Source organism: Plectropomus leopardus, chromosome 21 (genome assembly GCF_026936395.1).
Source record: "Plectropomus leopardus strain MGB_pleo_1.0 chromosome 21, ASM2693639v1, whole genome shotgun sequence".
Lineage (NCBI taxonomy): Eukaryota > Metazoa > Chordata > Actinopteri > Perciformes > Serranidae > Plectropomus > Plectropomus leopardus.
This window is the reverse complement of record NC_142196.1, coordinates 16,584,142-16,601,053: the sequence shown is the minus strand read 5'-3', so window position 1 is coordinate 16,601,053 and position 16,912 is coordinate 16,584,142. Positions and strand designations below refer to the sequence as shown.

Sequence of the window (16,912 nt, the reverse complement as noted above, 5' to 3'; positions counted from 1 at the left end):
GTTGACCTGCAAGCATTACAACACTGCATGAAGGGCAGCAGCTACCAATATACACAGCATTAATGGTAAATATAAAAATGAAGGCAGTACAGTAAGTCACACCTCTGTGTTATCATCTCTTCACACAACATTTCTGAGCCTCAGCCGTTGCCTCACTCTTCTCCAGTGGATGAGGTCATCCTGACACTATCACAATCTACAGCAGAAAATCCAACATATCCTAAAGTAATAGCAGCAGCGCTGGCCGGGAGGCAGGAGATCCATCTGCTAACATTATCTGAGCAGAGTAACATTGATGCAGGAGGATATCTCATGTTGTTCAGACCCTTCGGTAACCTTATTTTTGATTAGCATGTAATTGATTGTCGGGCAATGTAACAGCTGAGCACTCAGGAGAGGATTTGAGCCCAAAAGCTCCTCAGAGGGAAAGGTAATACCTTGTGATCACAGTGAACTTGAAACAGAAAATATAAGATATTCTACAACATGTGCAACCTGGTCTATGAATGAGTTTCATGTGTTCGTAGAGATGAAATGGTAAGAAGATTTCATCTTACAATAATAGTGACTGAAATTTTAATATCAATATAATCAAAGCATTAGGGGTGTTCACAAAAGTCATGATTCAGTTTGATACAAGTGGTGTCGCGGTTTAGTATATTATTGATACAGCAAAAAAAGTGGAAAAAACAGAGAATTTTTCTTGATTTTTCATTTCATGTTATCATAACTCATTTATTTCTTAAAACTAACATCTTAAAGTATAATCTTTTTTGATTTTGTAAAATGGTGGAGGCTGAGCTATACCTTGGTGACTCATCTTTTGGGGTGTCTTTTTTCAGGGTTCCTACCGCTTAAGGCGAGGTAGATTTATGACCACTTTTTGAATGCCACTCGGAATAAAGTTTAAGACAAATTTTGAAGAATCACAATTGAAGAAGGACATTTTTTTTGCTCGAATGTTATTGTAACATAAAACATGAATTTTTTTGTCCAGTGAAAACGTTAGATAATCGATATCAAATGTTGGGAAAACAACCCTTTTTAGAGTGGAACACATGAGAGACAATGAACATTTTATATTATCATAAAGGTATTTGTTTTACCAACATTGGTGGAAAATATCTGGCATTTCTGGCCTGTTTTCTGGATGATTTTGTGTCTCTCAATCTGCATGTGAGATTCTCTGCTTGGATTCCCATCATAAGAATTTTATGAAAAGGAATTTATTAAATCATTTTTTTTAAAAAAAACAAAAAAAAAACAAACATATATAACAAATTATTTTTAGATTTTACAGTTCAACATCAGAAAAAAATCGATTCATTAAATCCTACTTCCCATGTCTGAGCTTTTTTAAGATTTTTGAAAGATTAATATAAGTGATTTAATATCAATTAAGGACTTGTTTTTAGATTAATGACTTTAATTCCTTTATAAGGATCTGCGGCAACCCTGTTCTTATCCTAATTCTCGACAATTGTTCATTAAATTTGTGACCATTTCACTCCCATTTGTTTGAAATCTGACAATATGTCAAATGTTTGTAAAATAAAAAATAATTTCTTGGACTGTCTTTCATTATTATTCATTAAATAATAGTAAACTTTTACACATGTAAATTAAATAAAACATTTTTAAAAACTTTTAAAAAACTACGGTAGCTCATTTATCATTCTTAGCTAACTGATGCCACCTTCCCTTGATTAACACCTACCAAGAGCACCTTATCAAAACAGCAAAGGTCAAGCATCTTTCAGTTCACTGTTTCAGCCCATAACTTTACTGTTTTTGGTAACAGCTAACATATTAGCCATGTCAACATTCAGCTCTCTCCGCCGGCCCCTAACAGCTGAAAACGACAACACGGGCTGCGTTTCAATAGTCGTTAAATATGCCCTCATAATTCTCCTCAGAACTTGCCCTTGGGTGAGGAGACAACTTAAAAACTTGTTTTCACTTAAGTAACACTTTTCACTGCATGTGCTGAGAGCATCCTCCTTTTGGTGCTGCAGCACACAACAAATTACTTACCTCAAAAATAAATAAAATTAATTAGTGATTATTCATTTCCAACTCTGCAGCATCTAAAGACGGGGTTGCACACAACAATGACAACAATGCTCTTGTGCATGTTTATGGTGATATTTTGGGCTGTGGGTCTGTACACCAATGCCAAAGTGAGGGCCAACAGCATCAATCTGAAGAGAAAGGCTACATTTGGATGCAGGCAACAAGCCAATTCCTGCATCCCAAATTTCATACTGTGCCTGGGGAAAGCTCATATGCTGTTATGCTTTTTACGAAAAACTCTGTACAGAGAGGGGCTGAAAAGATTTAACATGCAACTTCCAGCTTGTAGAGAAATATTTGGGCAGAGTTTCATTTACTCATCAGTGTATTAGTTCAAATATGAGCCTGTATATGGTGAATAAAGCCAAAATACACAAAGCGGGAGAGGAGTAATAACAAAAGAGTTCAGAGTATGTAATTTATGAGAGTGGTTGAATGTAGGGAATACAAACTTCCTCATGTATGAAGATACAAGAGATAAGTGTAAGTGTCCTGTCCCAGTGATTTATGCTTGCGCTCAAAATGCCAAAGACAATTATTAGGTGGCTGCCAGAAAGAGATGCTGAAAACGTACCTATCTAAACTTTGTACAGCCATGGATATTGCTGTGGCAAGCAATGAATCAAAATGTCAATCCCAAACTATGCAGATGATAAGTGGACTTTTGCCAAACCTCAGGGACACACACACCCACACGCACGCACACGCGCACGCACACACACACACACACACACACAGACACAGACACAGACACAGACACAGTATCTCCATGAGCAAAACATCCTATAAATACCTGCCAGCTCAGATAGTTTGTTAACACAGAGCTCATGAAGAGGGCTGCCAGGCTTGTTGCTCCAAGTTTTTAGTGATTGTTGTCATTATAAATGGCCGCCAGTCTTGCTTTGTTTGAGTACAAGATAACGATCAAATAAAAAACGAGGAGAGCTGACAGGAAAATGAAAGGAGAAGCTTGCGTCTGTGTGTGGCCACACAGTGCAGAGTAATGTGTTTATCCCCCATCCTACACTTCACTGGAGAGCGACGTCTACATCATGTGTTTGCTTCCTCAGCCTCATGTTGCTTCACTTGGGTTCACTCGGTTTAAAGATTTAAACACTTTTCCAGCCAAACAAACATAAAGACAGGAAATCCAAGTGTGCGATACTGAATAAATCAAGTGAGTTGCTCTGGATAATAGCATCTTACAATTATGTCTTTAAGAAGTAGTTCTGGGGAATGCAATTGTTTATTTTTTGCCAAGAGTTGGATGACAAAATCAATGTGCTACCACTCTCATGTCTGTAATCCATAAGTCAATAAGTTAAGCAAAAAACAGAAAACTCAAAGTTAAAAAAAAAAAAAAGCATATGAGCACATAAGAGTTACTAATTAACACATTATATCTTGTTTCTGTAATGGACAGACATGGAGTTATGTGCTGAAACTATTTCTGAGGAGTGCTTCGATTTCCAGCTGATTCAGCTCTTTATAAGTAAACAAAGAATCAAAAAACAGAGAAGATTCATGATGAGACTTGGATTATACTGCACGAGTTGTGTGACACTTTGTATATAGTTTTAATGTTATTTTGCTATTGTTAAACAGTAGACCCTATGACTTCAATTTAGAAAATTCAGACATCTAAAAAGGTATAACTTCTGGTCATTTAGGCCGCTAAGTATTTCTTTAAAGTGTCGGTATTGGCAGTAATGTTACAGCTTATGATGCAACATTAACTTGTGTTTGGTTGATTGCCATTATGGTGCACTTTAATGTTTTCTATACTAATTTAGGCCTACATACTAAAATGTTTACTGGCTGAGGCAATTTCTCAGGTTTTGATAGTGAAACCTTATTTAGTAAACCGCTAGTTCGAAGCACTATACAAACACACAGAATGTAACTCCAAATAGTGCATATTTTTTAAATTTGAAGTGAGTCATGCTGTTTACTTCCAGCGTACAGTAAGCTTTCATTGAGCTGTTTCGTATCATATTTAGTGATGATGACCTTCTCATATAACTCTTGGGAAAACAAAAAGTAAGCATATTCCTAAAATGATCGATTCCTTTAAATGTTAATCAAGGTATGTATGATTATTTGTTTACAAAGTTTTTTTTTTTTTTGCTTTCTAACAGCTGGTTGTATATTTGGATAGAGAAAGGAAGGAGAAGTCAGTCTCGCCCACCCTCCACACTCCTTTCTCTTCTTCTCCCATCTGCATTCTCTTAAACAGATAACTGTGACACTCAGCCACTAACATGCATTTTTAACCACTTATTGGATTTTCTGCGTTCCCTTCCACATCACATTTTCTCACTAGATACAGTATATCGATGAAAAATGTCAAATTGTGTTATTGTAAAGCTGCAGCAGGACCATGGAAAGCACAGGCGAGTAGCACACCCAGAGCACAAGATGTTTTCCATACTGGTGCCTATAAGAGCCACTAAAATATGTCAACAAATGACGTATATGGGTGATCTTTTAAAGCCTCGGGGTGGGCCAGACATGTGAAAGTTGTCAGAAGTGAAGTGGAAGACATTTTCACACAATCACTTCGATGTTCACAGTGTTTTCTATCTTTATAGAGCCTCATTGACAGGCATCAGATGAAGCCGTGCTGAGTGTCAAATGACTAAAATCCATCCAAAGCCTCTTGAATCAGACTTCTTTTCAATTTTCTTTCACATATTTTGAAGATTGTCACAAAAAATTGTTCATTCCCGATAATTACACTGATACCTGGCTGTCAGAGATAAGAGGTTAAATAAATCTCTGTCAGGTGATGAGTGCAGAGATAGCAGCCGCAGCAGCAGAGCACTTCTGACATTTCTTAATGGGGATAAAACATTTCTGGAAAATAAGATATAACTGCAGATGACACTTGGTCTTAACAAGCGTAATGACAAAACTGAACTCCCAAGATAACTCAGAGCAACAGATTTTCTTGTGTCTACACCGAAATCCCTGCAGCAATGCACCACCGCAATGACAGGTGACCAATGCATAAAAGCTTTCCCTGTAATACTCTAAACTCAGAGACAGTCTCACAAATAGATACAGAAAAAAATCTGATTTTAGTTGAGTTAAATTAGGGACTGTTTGTTGTTTATAAGAGTGGTGCAATACGGGGGAGGCACTTCAAATAATTTTTCAAGCATGTTTTTTTTATTTGATTCATGGGAAGGACATTCAACTTTATTTTTTTTGTTTTTGTATTTATTTTTAATATCTGCAAATGAGCCATATTTTCTTTAAAAAATCTCTAAAATCACACCAGACAGAAACAGTGAATATAATAGTTATTTATGGTGAAGGGAGTGCCATGCATTTTCCCCCAGCAACTCAGGGAGGCTCAAGGGAAAAAAATGTAGCTCTAGGGAAGATCATGATAAATAAATAAATAAATAAATAAGTCACACTGCAGCCACCTCCCTTCTCTGATAAATAAAGGCCAGTCCCTTACTGTACATGTACATTATGGGAGATGAGAGGGAGGCATACCCTCTCTGTTGTTCATGAGATGTCAGTATTATTTGTGCTTAGATCACCACATACTATTTTACCGGAGCGTGCATATGTTTTAAATTGAAAATATAGCAGTTGTAATATTGTCATTAAGGAAATTGTATATTTATTCAACTCTTTGTGGTAATTATTCTCGTAGGAAGTAGTCCAAAAAACAGCAGGAAATTAAAATATTTTTATATGAAGGGATTGCTGACTTCAGACAACAAAGTGGCCAAACTCAGATACACATCTGCTATTTAATGACCAGGAAAAAACACTTAATCTAACAAATCCAAGACAGATTTTTTGGATGTTTCTGAATTTTTACAGCCAGATGTCTCAAGGAGAAGACATTAGAGACCAAATAGGAATATAACTGGCTTGCAGAAATAGTTTAAAATGCTACACCACTTTAATAGTGATAGGATTGACATCTGTATCAGTACCTGCAAAAATATCAATATAATATATAAAAATCTATGTTCATAAATAGCAGCTCCTAAGCCGTAAAACAAACTGAATCATGATTTCCAAACTCATCTAAATTTGTCTGCAAGAAACGTCATCGCATCTGCTGCGCCTACGGTATTTAAAGTGGTTTTAATGTCTATAAAAAAATAATTGTCCTTGGCTTTAGTGAGCTGACTTTTAACCACAAACAATGAAAGGTAGTTTTTCTTTTAAAATAAAATTCAAAAATATATTGACATTGGCAAAGTAACAGAGAGCTCACTTACTTTTGGCAGATATCCGTAGAGGAGCAGCAGAAATAGCAGCTTTGAAGCATCCATTCTCTCTCTTTGGCTTTTGGAGTTTCCTTATTAAAGACTCCTCGATATCTGCAAAACACCTTTGTAAATATGTGACGATATGTGTGGAAAAAGACAGGTTGTGTGTATGAGTGTGTCTTCAGATGAGTGAGGTAATATAAGTCGCTGCAGCCGCTCCATCAGACTGCGCTCCTGTCAGTGCGCTCCTCCAGCACGAGAGCTGCCTCTGCCTGACTGAACCCGCCCCCCCACCGCCCATTCACAACTCCTCAGCCCAGCGGGTCCCAGGAGGCTGTTTGTTAACAGGGCTGTCAGGCTGCTGGTGCCAGACTAATGTGTGGTTAAAGGAGGCTGTTGTGTGTAAGAAAACCACTGAGGCTTAAATATTGGAAAATCATTTCTGATGTTAGTTAACAGTTTTTTCCAACAAAAATGTGCATTTTAACCACATTTCAGAAAATCTGCAAAAGAAGAGGTATTTATTTTCCATTGCAGGAGTTAGTTCATCAAAATAAGCAGTAGGTGGCACTCATTTTTCAGTAGGCTAAGGTGTGAAAGAGATAAAGAAAAGAAGAAGACTACATTACTTAATTAACCATTTAACAGGCATTGTAACAGCACGGTTGACATTACTTTTTGCGGTCAAATTGCTTCACTAGAACTTGGCAAAAACCCATTCTAGACAGATGTTTTTATATGATGCACTTTACTGTTGTGATACTACTGTGATGTTTAAGTCACAGGCATAATTAGTTTGCCAGGTTTTTTTCTTCTACCTTGTTGCATTTTACTCACCTCAGCCAAGATTGATTTTTTTTTCCATTACTATTTTTGCCCTTTCACTCAGTTTTTTAATATTCAAATCAAAAATACAGGTTAAAAAAAGGTGGATGGAAACTCACCTAATAATCTAAAACTCTTGTCCTTATTCCCAGGCCTCAAAATACAGCAGCGTGGTCATTCTGAAATACACAAGGGCAGAGACTCAGGGTCCCAAAGCGTCAGGGTCCGCCCCAGGCCTTGACTTGCAAAAGGTCACTCTAGTTATTGACAAAGAAGAGAATCAAAGTGACCACAAACAATCATCAGACAAAATTAGTCCCCCTCACCGCCACAAAGTACCACAAAGAGATGCCAAAAAAACCCCCAAATGACCAAAAAAATACACAAAATTACTTTAAAGATATACAAAACCACATAAACATATACAAGGAAAGGCAAACCCCCCACACACTGGTGTATTGCTCTTGTGTAGGAGAGTTGGTAGAGCCTTTTGCATATCTGTGCCCAGGGGCCCACTCTCTCATACTCCGCCCATGCTCTTCTTGACACATCACCTCTGATCCTTTAAAAAGGCTTTAGATAAATTAAATAATCATGCAAAATGAACAGTTTGGAAATTTGTTAGAGATATGGGAACAACGACTGTCAGTGGAAGATATAGCTCGAGGGACTTCTGGGTGTTCAGCAGCTCTTTACCATAATGTCAGCATAAAGCTGCATGATTTGTGAGGCAAGGAGAAAGAAATATATAGTTGAGCACCCACAACACATCTGCTTGCTTTGATAAAAAGTCCATTAGCCAAATTGCACCAGCGCATCCTCTTGTAATTGCTAATGCATAAACATGAGAAAGGTGTCACAAATAAGATGTCATGCAAATCCATATCAGTCTTCAACAAAACATCAAAGCAGAGAGAGATGAAGACGGAGTTTGTGTCCATCGCTTTGTGCAACTGAGAATTTTCATTTAGGTGACTTAGATGCGAAGAAAAGTTGTGAAAGCTGGTGACAAAAACAAGTTTTGGGTCAAAGGGAGAAATACAAAATGATCCAAAGGCCCCTGCAGCACCTCTACAACCCATCTGTCCCCTGCACCAAACCCCCACATGCATCCTGTATGACTGGCTGCAGCATCAGACGTCCAGCTCTTCCATCTTCTACTGCAGCCACAGTCCCACGCTCATGCTGTCATTGTCACTGTTGATGGGCCCCTGCTCACAGCTGACCGGACCTCACAGCACAGCTTCATCCTCAGTCTCTGTGACAAGCTGAGTTCACCCTGCAAGGCATTCCTTGGCATGAGACCATCATTAATATTGATAAAAATATGCTTTGCACAAGCCAAAACAACAAAAGCGTGTTTCATTTCATCTTTTCTTGTGACATCACAGCTTATGTTTGTTGTGTGGCCTTCATGGTCCAAGTCTAATTTGAATGTTATCATGCTGCCTTTCATTCTTCTTTTCTTTCTATTCCCATATGTGTGCACTATATATAAAAAAATATGATTGTTAGGTTGAGAGCATGCTGTAGTGTATATGACATATAAAAGATAAAACAATACATGCTGAATAAACAGCCTGTTCTCACTTTCAACTCATCAAATACAGCTGCTTTGTTAGCGATGTCCACATGTTCTCGTCCCAAGTTGACACAAATTGCAGCTTTGTTTGTTTCAGGACACTGCAACCAACGCTGGCAGGTCAACAAAAGCACACGGTTGGTTTAGAAAAAACATCAGCTCCCAGGTGACAGATCGCGATTGGACCCATCCACCTCCCCTACCACCAACACTATAGGGACTTTCCAACTGTTTATATTACATTGTTACCAGCAGCGTTTCACCATGATGCCATCCTGCAGTGTTTCAAATGGCTGCAACAGGTGTGATCCAGCTGTAATATGAGCTGACGCCCCCCTCTGCCACGCCAGGTGCCATCCAGCCAACCTGCAGCATATCATAACACCAGAAAAGACTCCATCTGGAAACGTCACAAACATACTGCTGAGAAAGGTGTTAGTAACTGCCACCGAAATCACTGACAAAGTGGCAGTTTTTGACAACTTTGGAATGAGAATAACCTGCAATGTCGGTGTTAGACACTGACGCAATGAGGCACCTTTTTTTTTTTGCGTCAGTATGATCAGTTTTAGAGGCAGGGGGCAACATCCCTGCTTCGTCAGTGGATGTTGACACCAGACATGAACACACAAAGGCACCTTTTCTGGTGGTATGAAACAAACTGTGTGGCAGCAGTTTAAAATGCAACTACTGTAACATAAAGAGCAATGAAGTCTGTAAAGAGAGGGCAGAGGTGGTGGTAATGGGTCAGACAAATGAATTGAATTGAAGGAATTTCAAGGCAAATATGATTTTTTTTTCTCTTCTACACTTAACCATGGCTTTTAATTGCCTAAATTTAAGTAAATAAACCTAAAAATGTAGTGTTTTATGTGCATTGTAAGTTTATTTTGATAAAGACTGTATGCATGTAAGGAGCTTAAATTGACATGACATCTCTGAACGTCAAAAACAGACACATGATGGTATCTTGCACGTCATATTAGACGTGAAGGGCCACTAACAAAGTGGTTGTATTTGACGAGTTGCAATAAGAACATGTTGGAATAATGTGCAAAGCGCACAGTATACCAGTGTGGAAATAAAAACAATAATCAGTCCATTCAGATGAAATTCATATATCTTTCTCACACATTTTCAGTTGAACTAGTCCATGGATCAAATATAATTTATATAAGATGATGCAGTGAACATACTCTTAGACAACTTGATTTGTGGTAAACATCTACATCTTGTGTATTTGACGCTATGAAAGGACGTATCTCTCCTCTTTCAGCTGGATGGTAAAGAGCTGCTTTTTCATTGAAAAAGACCATTTTTTAAGTCATTACATAACAAGTTGCATTTGAGACAGATTTGACCTTTACATCTGGGAGGGTGATGTATTAACAGACTACCATGAAAACTTCAAGGATCCAAATAAAGGATTTCTATCTCAGCAAGATAAAGAGTCTTTCACTACTAAATCAATCTGGAGCTTCCAGTGTCAGGATGTGTCCACACTGAAGGGGCAATCGATGACAAAGAATTAATAAAACTAAAATAATAGAAGACTATATTATTTAAAAGTAGGAAAAACTGTTCGTCTAGGTCTCAGAAAATGGAATGAAGTTACATTTTAATGCAAATGGACTACCTAAAATAATCAAGTCAATTTGCTTACATTTTAAGGGGTTAACCCATAGAAAATAAATGTATATCAGTTCTCCGTCAAACGTTCAAATAGCATTCAATAAATAAATAAACTTTTAGTCAAATTACAGTATTAATTATTGTTATTATTTAACTCTGTTTGTGAACTAAAACAACTTTTTAATATAAAGAAGCCTATATATCACAGCTTCACAGTCTTGCGGTGTCATATTTCCACCATGTAAGAATCCACAAATGTTTATTCTAGAATCAGTTTTTTAAAAGGTGCACCGTAAAAAATTAAAAAGTGGAGCCAGTGGGATTTATGTAAATCCTTTGCATGATAAATCTTGATTCTATCTCTTTGAATTTTGATGATAATCAGTGAACCTCTTATCAAATATTAAATATCCTTCCCTTTGTTCCTCATTCCATCTTTGCCTGCTGGTTACTATCTGAGCAAGTCGGCCATATTAATGCGTGAGGGACGTTTTTTAGGCATGATATTATTAAACAAATGTAATAGAAAATATTAATACATGTGTTTAGCATTTTGTTTTTAACGCTGGATCATTTATTTGTATGAACAATAAAGCGGGACAATTTAATAGAGTGAAACTGAGGTTGCAGTATGTCTGACATGATTAGAACTCCTGTTATTATGTCCTCACAATGCTTTTTCCACTAATCCTCCCACCATTGTGGCTGTTATTTGTCATTTGAGGCACCAAGCAGCATCTCTTCACGACCTCCATTAATAAAAAGGAAAAAAAAAAAAAACCTTCATCCAAGGTGAAGGTGAGAGCATTAGTCTTTGTATTATAATGTTGTGTGTGTCTCTCTGTGTGTGTGTGTGTGTGTGTGTGTCTGTGTCTGTGTTTGTGAGTGACATTGTCGGCTTGTGATTCAAACACATGCAGACAGGACGTTTGCCAACTGAGCCACGTACAGAGTGAATAGAGGAGGAAATTGAAAGTGAGTTTCCACACCTGCGTTTTTTTGTCAACACACATGCATGTTTAAAGAAACAGCATGCAGGTTTAAGGGGAATATTTAGGCAGAAACTGAATACAACATAATAATTATGTTTTCTTTAGTGTATAATCACCTGAGAATAAGACTCATTATTTATTCATTTTTTTTCAGTTTTGTAGAGCATCCTTGGGTTTCTTGAAAGGAACAATATAAATCTAAGTGATTATTATTATTAATTTTGTTATTATCATCCTTGTGTTTTTGTAATCTCAGAATGAGCTGTTTATATCTATCTAAGGAGCAGGGTCCGCCATGTTGCACTGCCATCTTTCTACAGCAGCCCCAGAATGGACAAACCAAACAGCAGCTCTAGATTAAGCCATTCATGTTTTTATGTTGGCCAGTGTAGTTAGCAGCAGCAAGAGCTTCAGAATAACACAGATTTCTTAAAAATGTGAAACCGCTTTAAACATTATTTTTACAGCTCTAAATCACTGGCTTTCTTTTGGAGAGGAAGAGACCTCTGCAGCTAATTCGACTCACAGTAACCCCCAGTAACAAGCCAAACAGTGTCACAGAAAACGACACTTTCTCATCCAAAGTTGTCACATATTGTTACTTTGCAGTGAACTTCTGCGTCTATATATTATGCTCTAGATATCCTGCTGCATCTGCTGTTTATGTTCCAGGATACTACTGACGTCAACAAATCCACATGGTGGGAAGACGCAGCATGTGATTATGTTAAGAAGACACAAGCACATGGCAACCATTGCTGGGATGTCAATGAACTCACATGCTGGCACGGGTGATTAGGATTAGGGGAACGTGGTAAGGTAAAGAAAAAAACCATCACATTGACATGGGACACCAACAGCAGACTCCTGCATGAAAGTCTGGGGTTTGTTGGACCCATCCACCACCCTTCCTACCAGCCCTCACACTACTTACTGTATATTGCATTGTTATCAGCAGCTTTCAACCTGACAGCGTCCTTACATGTTTACCAGGACCGTTTCTGCCCAGCTGCATTCTTATTTGATGCAACATTTTATGTGAATGGAAAAGGTGGCTTTTGCCGTTGCTATCTTCTGCCAAAAGCACTGTAGAAGCAGCAGTATTTCACAAGTTTGGTATGACAACAGGCTGAAGGAACAGTTGTGTGTAACGTGAAACTGTTTTACTCAGCATTTTTACCTATTTTAATCAACTAGTCTATTTGCTTTGAAGACAGAGAGACCTCTGCAGATAATTTGGCTCCTGATAAAAACCTCTTTAACAATGAAAACTAAAGAAATTCTAACCAGGAGAAGTTTCAGATGGCTGCAATCTGCAATCCTCACCACTAGATGCCACTAAATCCCGCTAAAACTCAAACGTCAATCTTTTAAAATTAGAAACATATGCACATATTTTACATATTTGTGAGTATACTGTATATCTTCCTTGCAAAAAAAATAGTTCATCCTTCCTTTTGTGCTACCTTTATATACTTTGTCCTGTTTTATTGTCCAATTTAAACATATAAATGCTACAACTGCATTTCATTTTACAAACCTGTTTTGTATAATGACAGTTAAACTAAAGCTCGAAACCTTGAAACGTTCCTTTGTTATGTGCAAACAATGAGGACAAATGAGTTTGCCATTATTGGTTCAGATCAGGCACTACATGTGTTGGGTTTGAGTGTCAGCAGCCAGAGTTTTCATTATTGTTCAGCTGCACGCAGCAGAGACACAAAAAAAAGGCAGCATCACCGCAACACAGCCCAAAATGAGATTTCAATAAATACAGTTAGAAGCTAACATAAATGCAGCTTTTGAGGATTTTTATTCCATCATCAATCTAGCTTGATGCTTCTCCATGTTGCAACAAATAAATATTGTACATTTTGTATAGATAAGTATTACTGTCAGTCTCATCTCCATTCATCTGGCTCTTGGTCTAATTTGTACCATAGGCACTAGTGCTGGCTGGGAATTTTAAAGCTTATTGAAGGCAGGAGAAAGGAAAAAGAAGAAGAGTCATGTAAGTGGTTTGCAGCCCTCTGGCTTTTTTGTGTCATCAATCCAAAGATCAAAGAAAATACTCCACACAGTCTTTGGCAAGCGTTAAATCAATATGGTTTGGGGTTTTATCTGAGCTGCTGCAATCAGAAAGCAAACTGAAGAGCCACTTCCTGCAGCCTCACACAATTAAGGCAATTGCTCCAGTGGCCAGGCTACCTCCTGGGTGATGCTCACAAACCAAAAGATGAGCCTGGTGATGCACAAAGTCACAAATATGCTAACATTCCCAAAGACAAATACATTACACAAAGGCTTTTCTTTTTGCTGTACTGAATATAGACTTTATATGTCGTCTTTTGTTTAGTTTACAAGAGATTCACTTCCGCACATATGGCTCCAGGCAGTTGGCTCAGTGGTGAGTTCTTGCATGTCAGTAATGGAGGTGCAGGTTTATGTGTGAGTGCCAAACCTCAACATCCAGCGTTCAGCGCGGTCTGGAGGCTTAGGATAAGCTCTCTTGCTTAAAGGCTCTTCATGTCTTGAAGGCAAGTTTGCACTTTGGCTCCTGTGCTGTTTGCAGTAGAAACATGGCTGCAAGCTGCTGGAAGAAGAACATGAAAAACACGATAAACATGGTGCATCATAATGGAGGCACAGTGTGGTGACAGCAATCACATTGACAGCCAACGTAATTTTCTCTGTGGTGAGGTATGGAAGAGCAGCCTGCCAGCTGTGGTACAGCCGCTAAGCTGGTGTTTTTATATTCTAGCTATATATTCTCATTTATGTTTGTCTCTGCATGCACCAAACACAAAGCCAGAACCAGAAATGGAAAGTAACCAAGTACATCCATGAAAGTAGAGTTCTGAGGTATATGTACTTAAATTGAGTATTTCAATTTCATATGACTTTTTCACCTTTGCTCTACAATATTAAAGAGGGAAACACTGTATTACTCCACTACAATTATCTGACAGTTATAGCTACTAGCTAGAACTCTGACAAAGACCATTTTGCCTTAATGGTGGCTACTGATTGGTACTTTTTATTCTTTTGTTGTTAACGTGCGAATGGCCCTATCGAGGGGCGACATTAGATTTGTCCATTTTGGGCTACTGTAGAAACATGGTGGACTCCTTGGAGGAGGACCCTCTCTGTATGTTAAGATAAACTCTGCAATTAAATGTCCTTAAATTCCACCACATGTGACCTTTAAGTAAATGATGTTGGTAATAGTAATATGCTTTTTAAAAAAAATCTGTGCAAGACGTCACCCCTTTGAAACTGAAGCAAGCAATAAGAAATGGCCCAAGAATTAGCAAGAAATTAGTAAAAAGTTATAAGAAAATACCTAAAATAAGCAAAAAAAAAAAAACCCCAACAAAAAAACCCTACGAAACTGGCCTTAAGAAAATGTTAATATTTTTTTCCTGTGTTTTCAAAGAAATCAAACAAATTTTCTCAGGTGTGGTTTAAATTTTCATGAAAGACATCTGAACACAGCACAAGAAAACTGATGCAGATGCAGGTGTTAAAGGGTTCTCTTGCAATTAAGTATTTTACAGTTGCTGCTTTTAAATATTTTTAAATTTAAATGATAAAACACAAAGAATCTGCAGTAACTTGATCGGAGCCGGGTGATGGAATGACTGCAGCGTCTCCCCAAGGACCAACAGAGAGCCTCTTTTTACCTGTGTGATTTGCTCTCAGAGTGTACTTGGCAATAATGAAACCATTAACAGACTGCCGCTGCTGGAGGGAAGCAAGTGTGAGCTTTCTGTTTTATTTTTTATCACTGATATATGGCTGACATCTGTTTCAAGTGACCTAATAGAAAGACAGGTAAAGATTGATCTGTAATCAGTACAAGATGCGTTTAAACACCTAACCACTGTCCTGACAAGATAAAAGTTTCTGTCACTTGTTTGAAGGATTTAAAAATGTCGATGGGAGCGAAGTGACTGTAGCCGACCAAAGTCACTGTGTCTGTATCCTCCTCCACCAAAACTCATCACTTCCTTCAGGTACTTCTGTGTCCATTTTTGACAAAGAGCTGCTCCACTCTCACAACCTCCCAGAGGGGAAATTAGCTCAGCTGAATGCTATTTCACACTGAGACCTCACCTTCGCCCTGCTGTAATCATTGTGTTTCTGGAGTGTAGAACGGTTATGGCCTTGAAATGTAATTGGAGGACCTGCAGTGTCACAATGTCTGAAGGGAAAAAAAAGGATGTGGAGTAGAAGAAAGTATTACTGGTGCTCATAAATCCTTGCAGCTAAGGATTTATGTTCGTTGAATTTAAGTGCATATATTGTTAACAAATGATGCAGGTTGTATTTATAAATATGACTGTGGTGTTAGTTATGTCTGAAATTATGGCAGCTCCATCTGATCAATCATTCAATCCACCCACCCGTCTCTAGTGTTTATCCAGGTCTCACTCCTAACTCGACAAATATGGCAGCTTGGCCAGAGGCCCAATGCTTCAAACTACTGTGCTCTGGATATCCCTCTAGTGTCAGTTCTGGATGCTAAGGGACGGCATTTCAATTTACACTTGTCACATAAATACTACATTATTATCCTGGATAGTTTCACATTTGAGTAAGCTGAAAGCTTCGTACGTCTTATACAGACACGGTGAGTCAAAATCAGATGTGGATGGCCATTAACTCAGCTGCTGTTTTTCCTGTAGGCTTCATCTAAAAATCACATGGGAATTATTTTTTTCTAAAACAACAAACGCAAAAAAATCCAAACGAACTCATTCACCCACAGAGATACGCCATGGTCCAATAACATAAAATTTACTGTAAAACTACAGTATGTGCCGTTTGATATTGTACAGACTTCATGCTCCCATCAGGATGAATTGTAACTGGTGATCCCTTAACTTTCATTAGGTTGTGCAATTCTTTAAATCAAGAGCCCTTTTTTTTTGCAAAACTAATGATGTTCCCATCAGCCTCAGCTTTACTTTTATTTGGTGCAAATGAGCAAAAGTCACAATATGTGGAAAATGTTATGCTAAAATGTAAAACCAAGATTGTTAACATGATCATAATCTTCTATTGTAATGATGTGACTGATTGAAGAAAGTTTTACTAATATACAACCTCACTGACTCAAAATTTCAAACAAACAGTTTCATACTTGATCTTGTTTGCAGTTCGAGGTGTCCTGTCAACACTTTTACAGACGTCTCTTTTACAGTGGTGGCTTATGGGAAAAAGTAGAGTGAGTGGCACTGCATTTGCTTCATTTTTCAGCCCTGGAGGTTGCCACTTGGTCTGCAGCTTCATATAAATGCTAGCGTGGCTAGTGCTAAAATTAGAGAACATTTGAGTTAAAATGATGTAAAACTAATTATAGCTGTTTTATGATTAAGAATGTCATTTAAATGTTTGGTCAAGGTTACACGTAACAAAATCCATGTATACACAGTGATACACACTGGAGGGTTTTGTTTTACTTTTCATCTTCTCTGTGTTGTTCTTCTCTTTTAATAACATATAATTCAGGTGCAGTTCAATATGTGTTCACAGTAGCAGGAGGATCTCGACTGAATACGCTC

The 16,912-nt window shown here is 37.9% G+C and overlaps 1 protein-coding gene across 2 annotated transcripts in view; it reads right to left on the bottom strand.

The window, feature by feature from the left end:
• Positions 1-16,912, bottom strand: part of vipr1b (vasoactive intestinal peptide receptor 1b) — a 63,853-nt gene that overhangs the window by 37,029 nt on the left and 9,912 nt on the right. Inside the window, exons 2-5 of one of the 2 annotated variants that reach the window (XM_088072036.1) lie at positions 13,807-13,938; positions 7,591-8,418; positions 7,259-7,396; positions 6,324-6,425 (exon numbers count right to left, since the gene is read on the bottom strand). In XM_088072036.1, coding sequence (XP_087928162.1) covers positions 6,324-6,377 — 54 coding nt within the window. In that variant the 5' untranslated portion in view covers positions 6,378-6,425; positions 7,259-7,396; positions 7,591-8,418; positions 13,807-13,938. Of the gene's footprint in view, positions 1-6,323; positions 6,437-7,258; positions 7,397-7,590; positions 8,419-13,806; positions 13,939-16,912 lie in introns of both variants that reach the window. The other variant, XM_088072034.1, reaches the window with a different exon arrangement.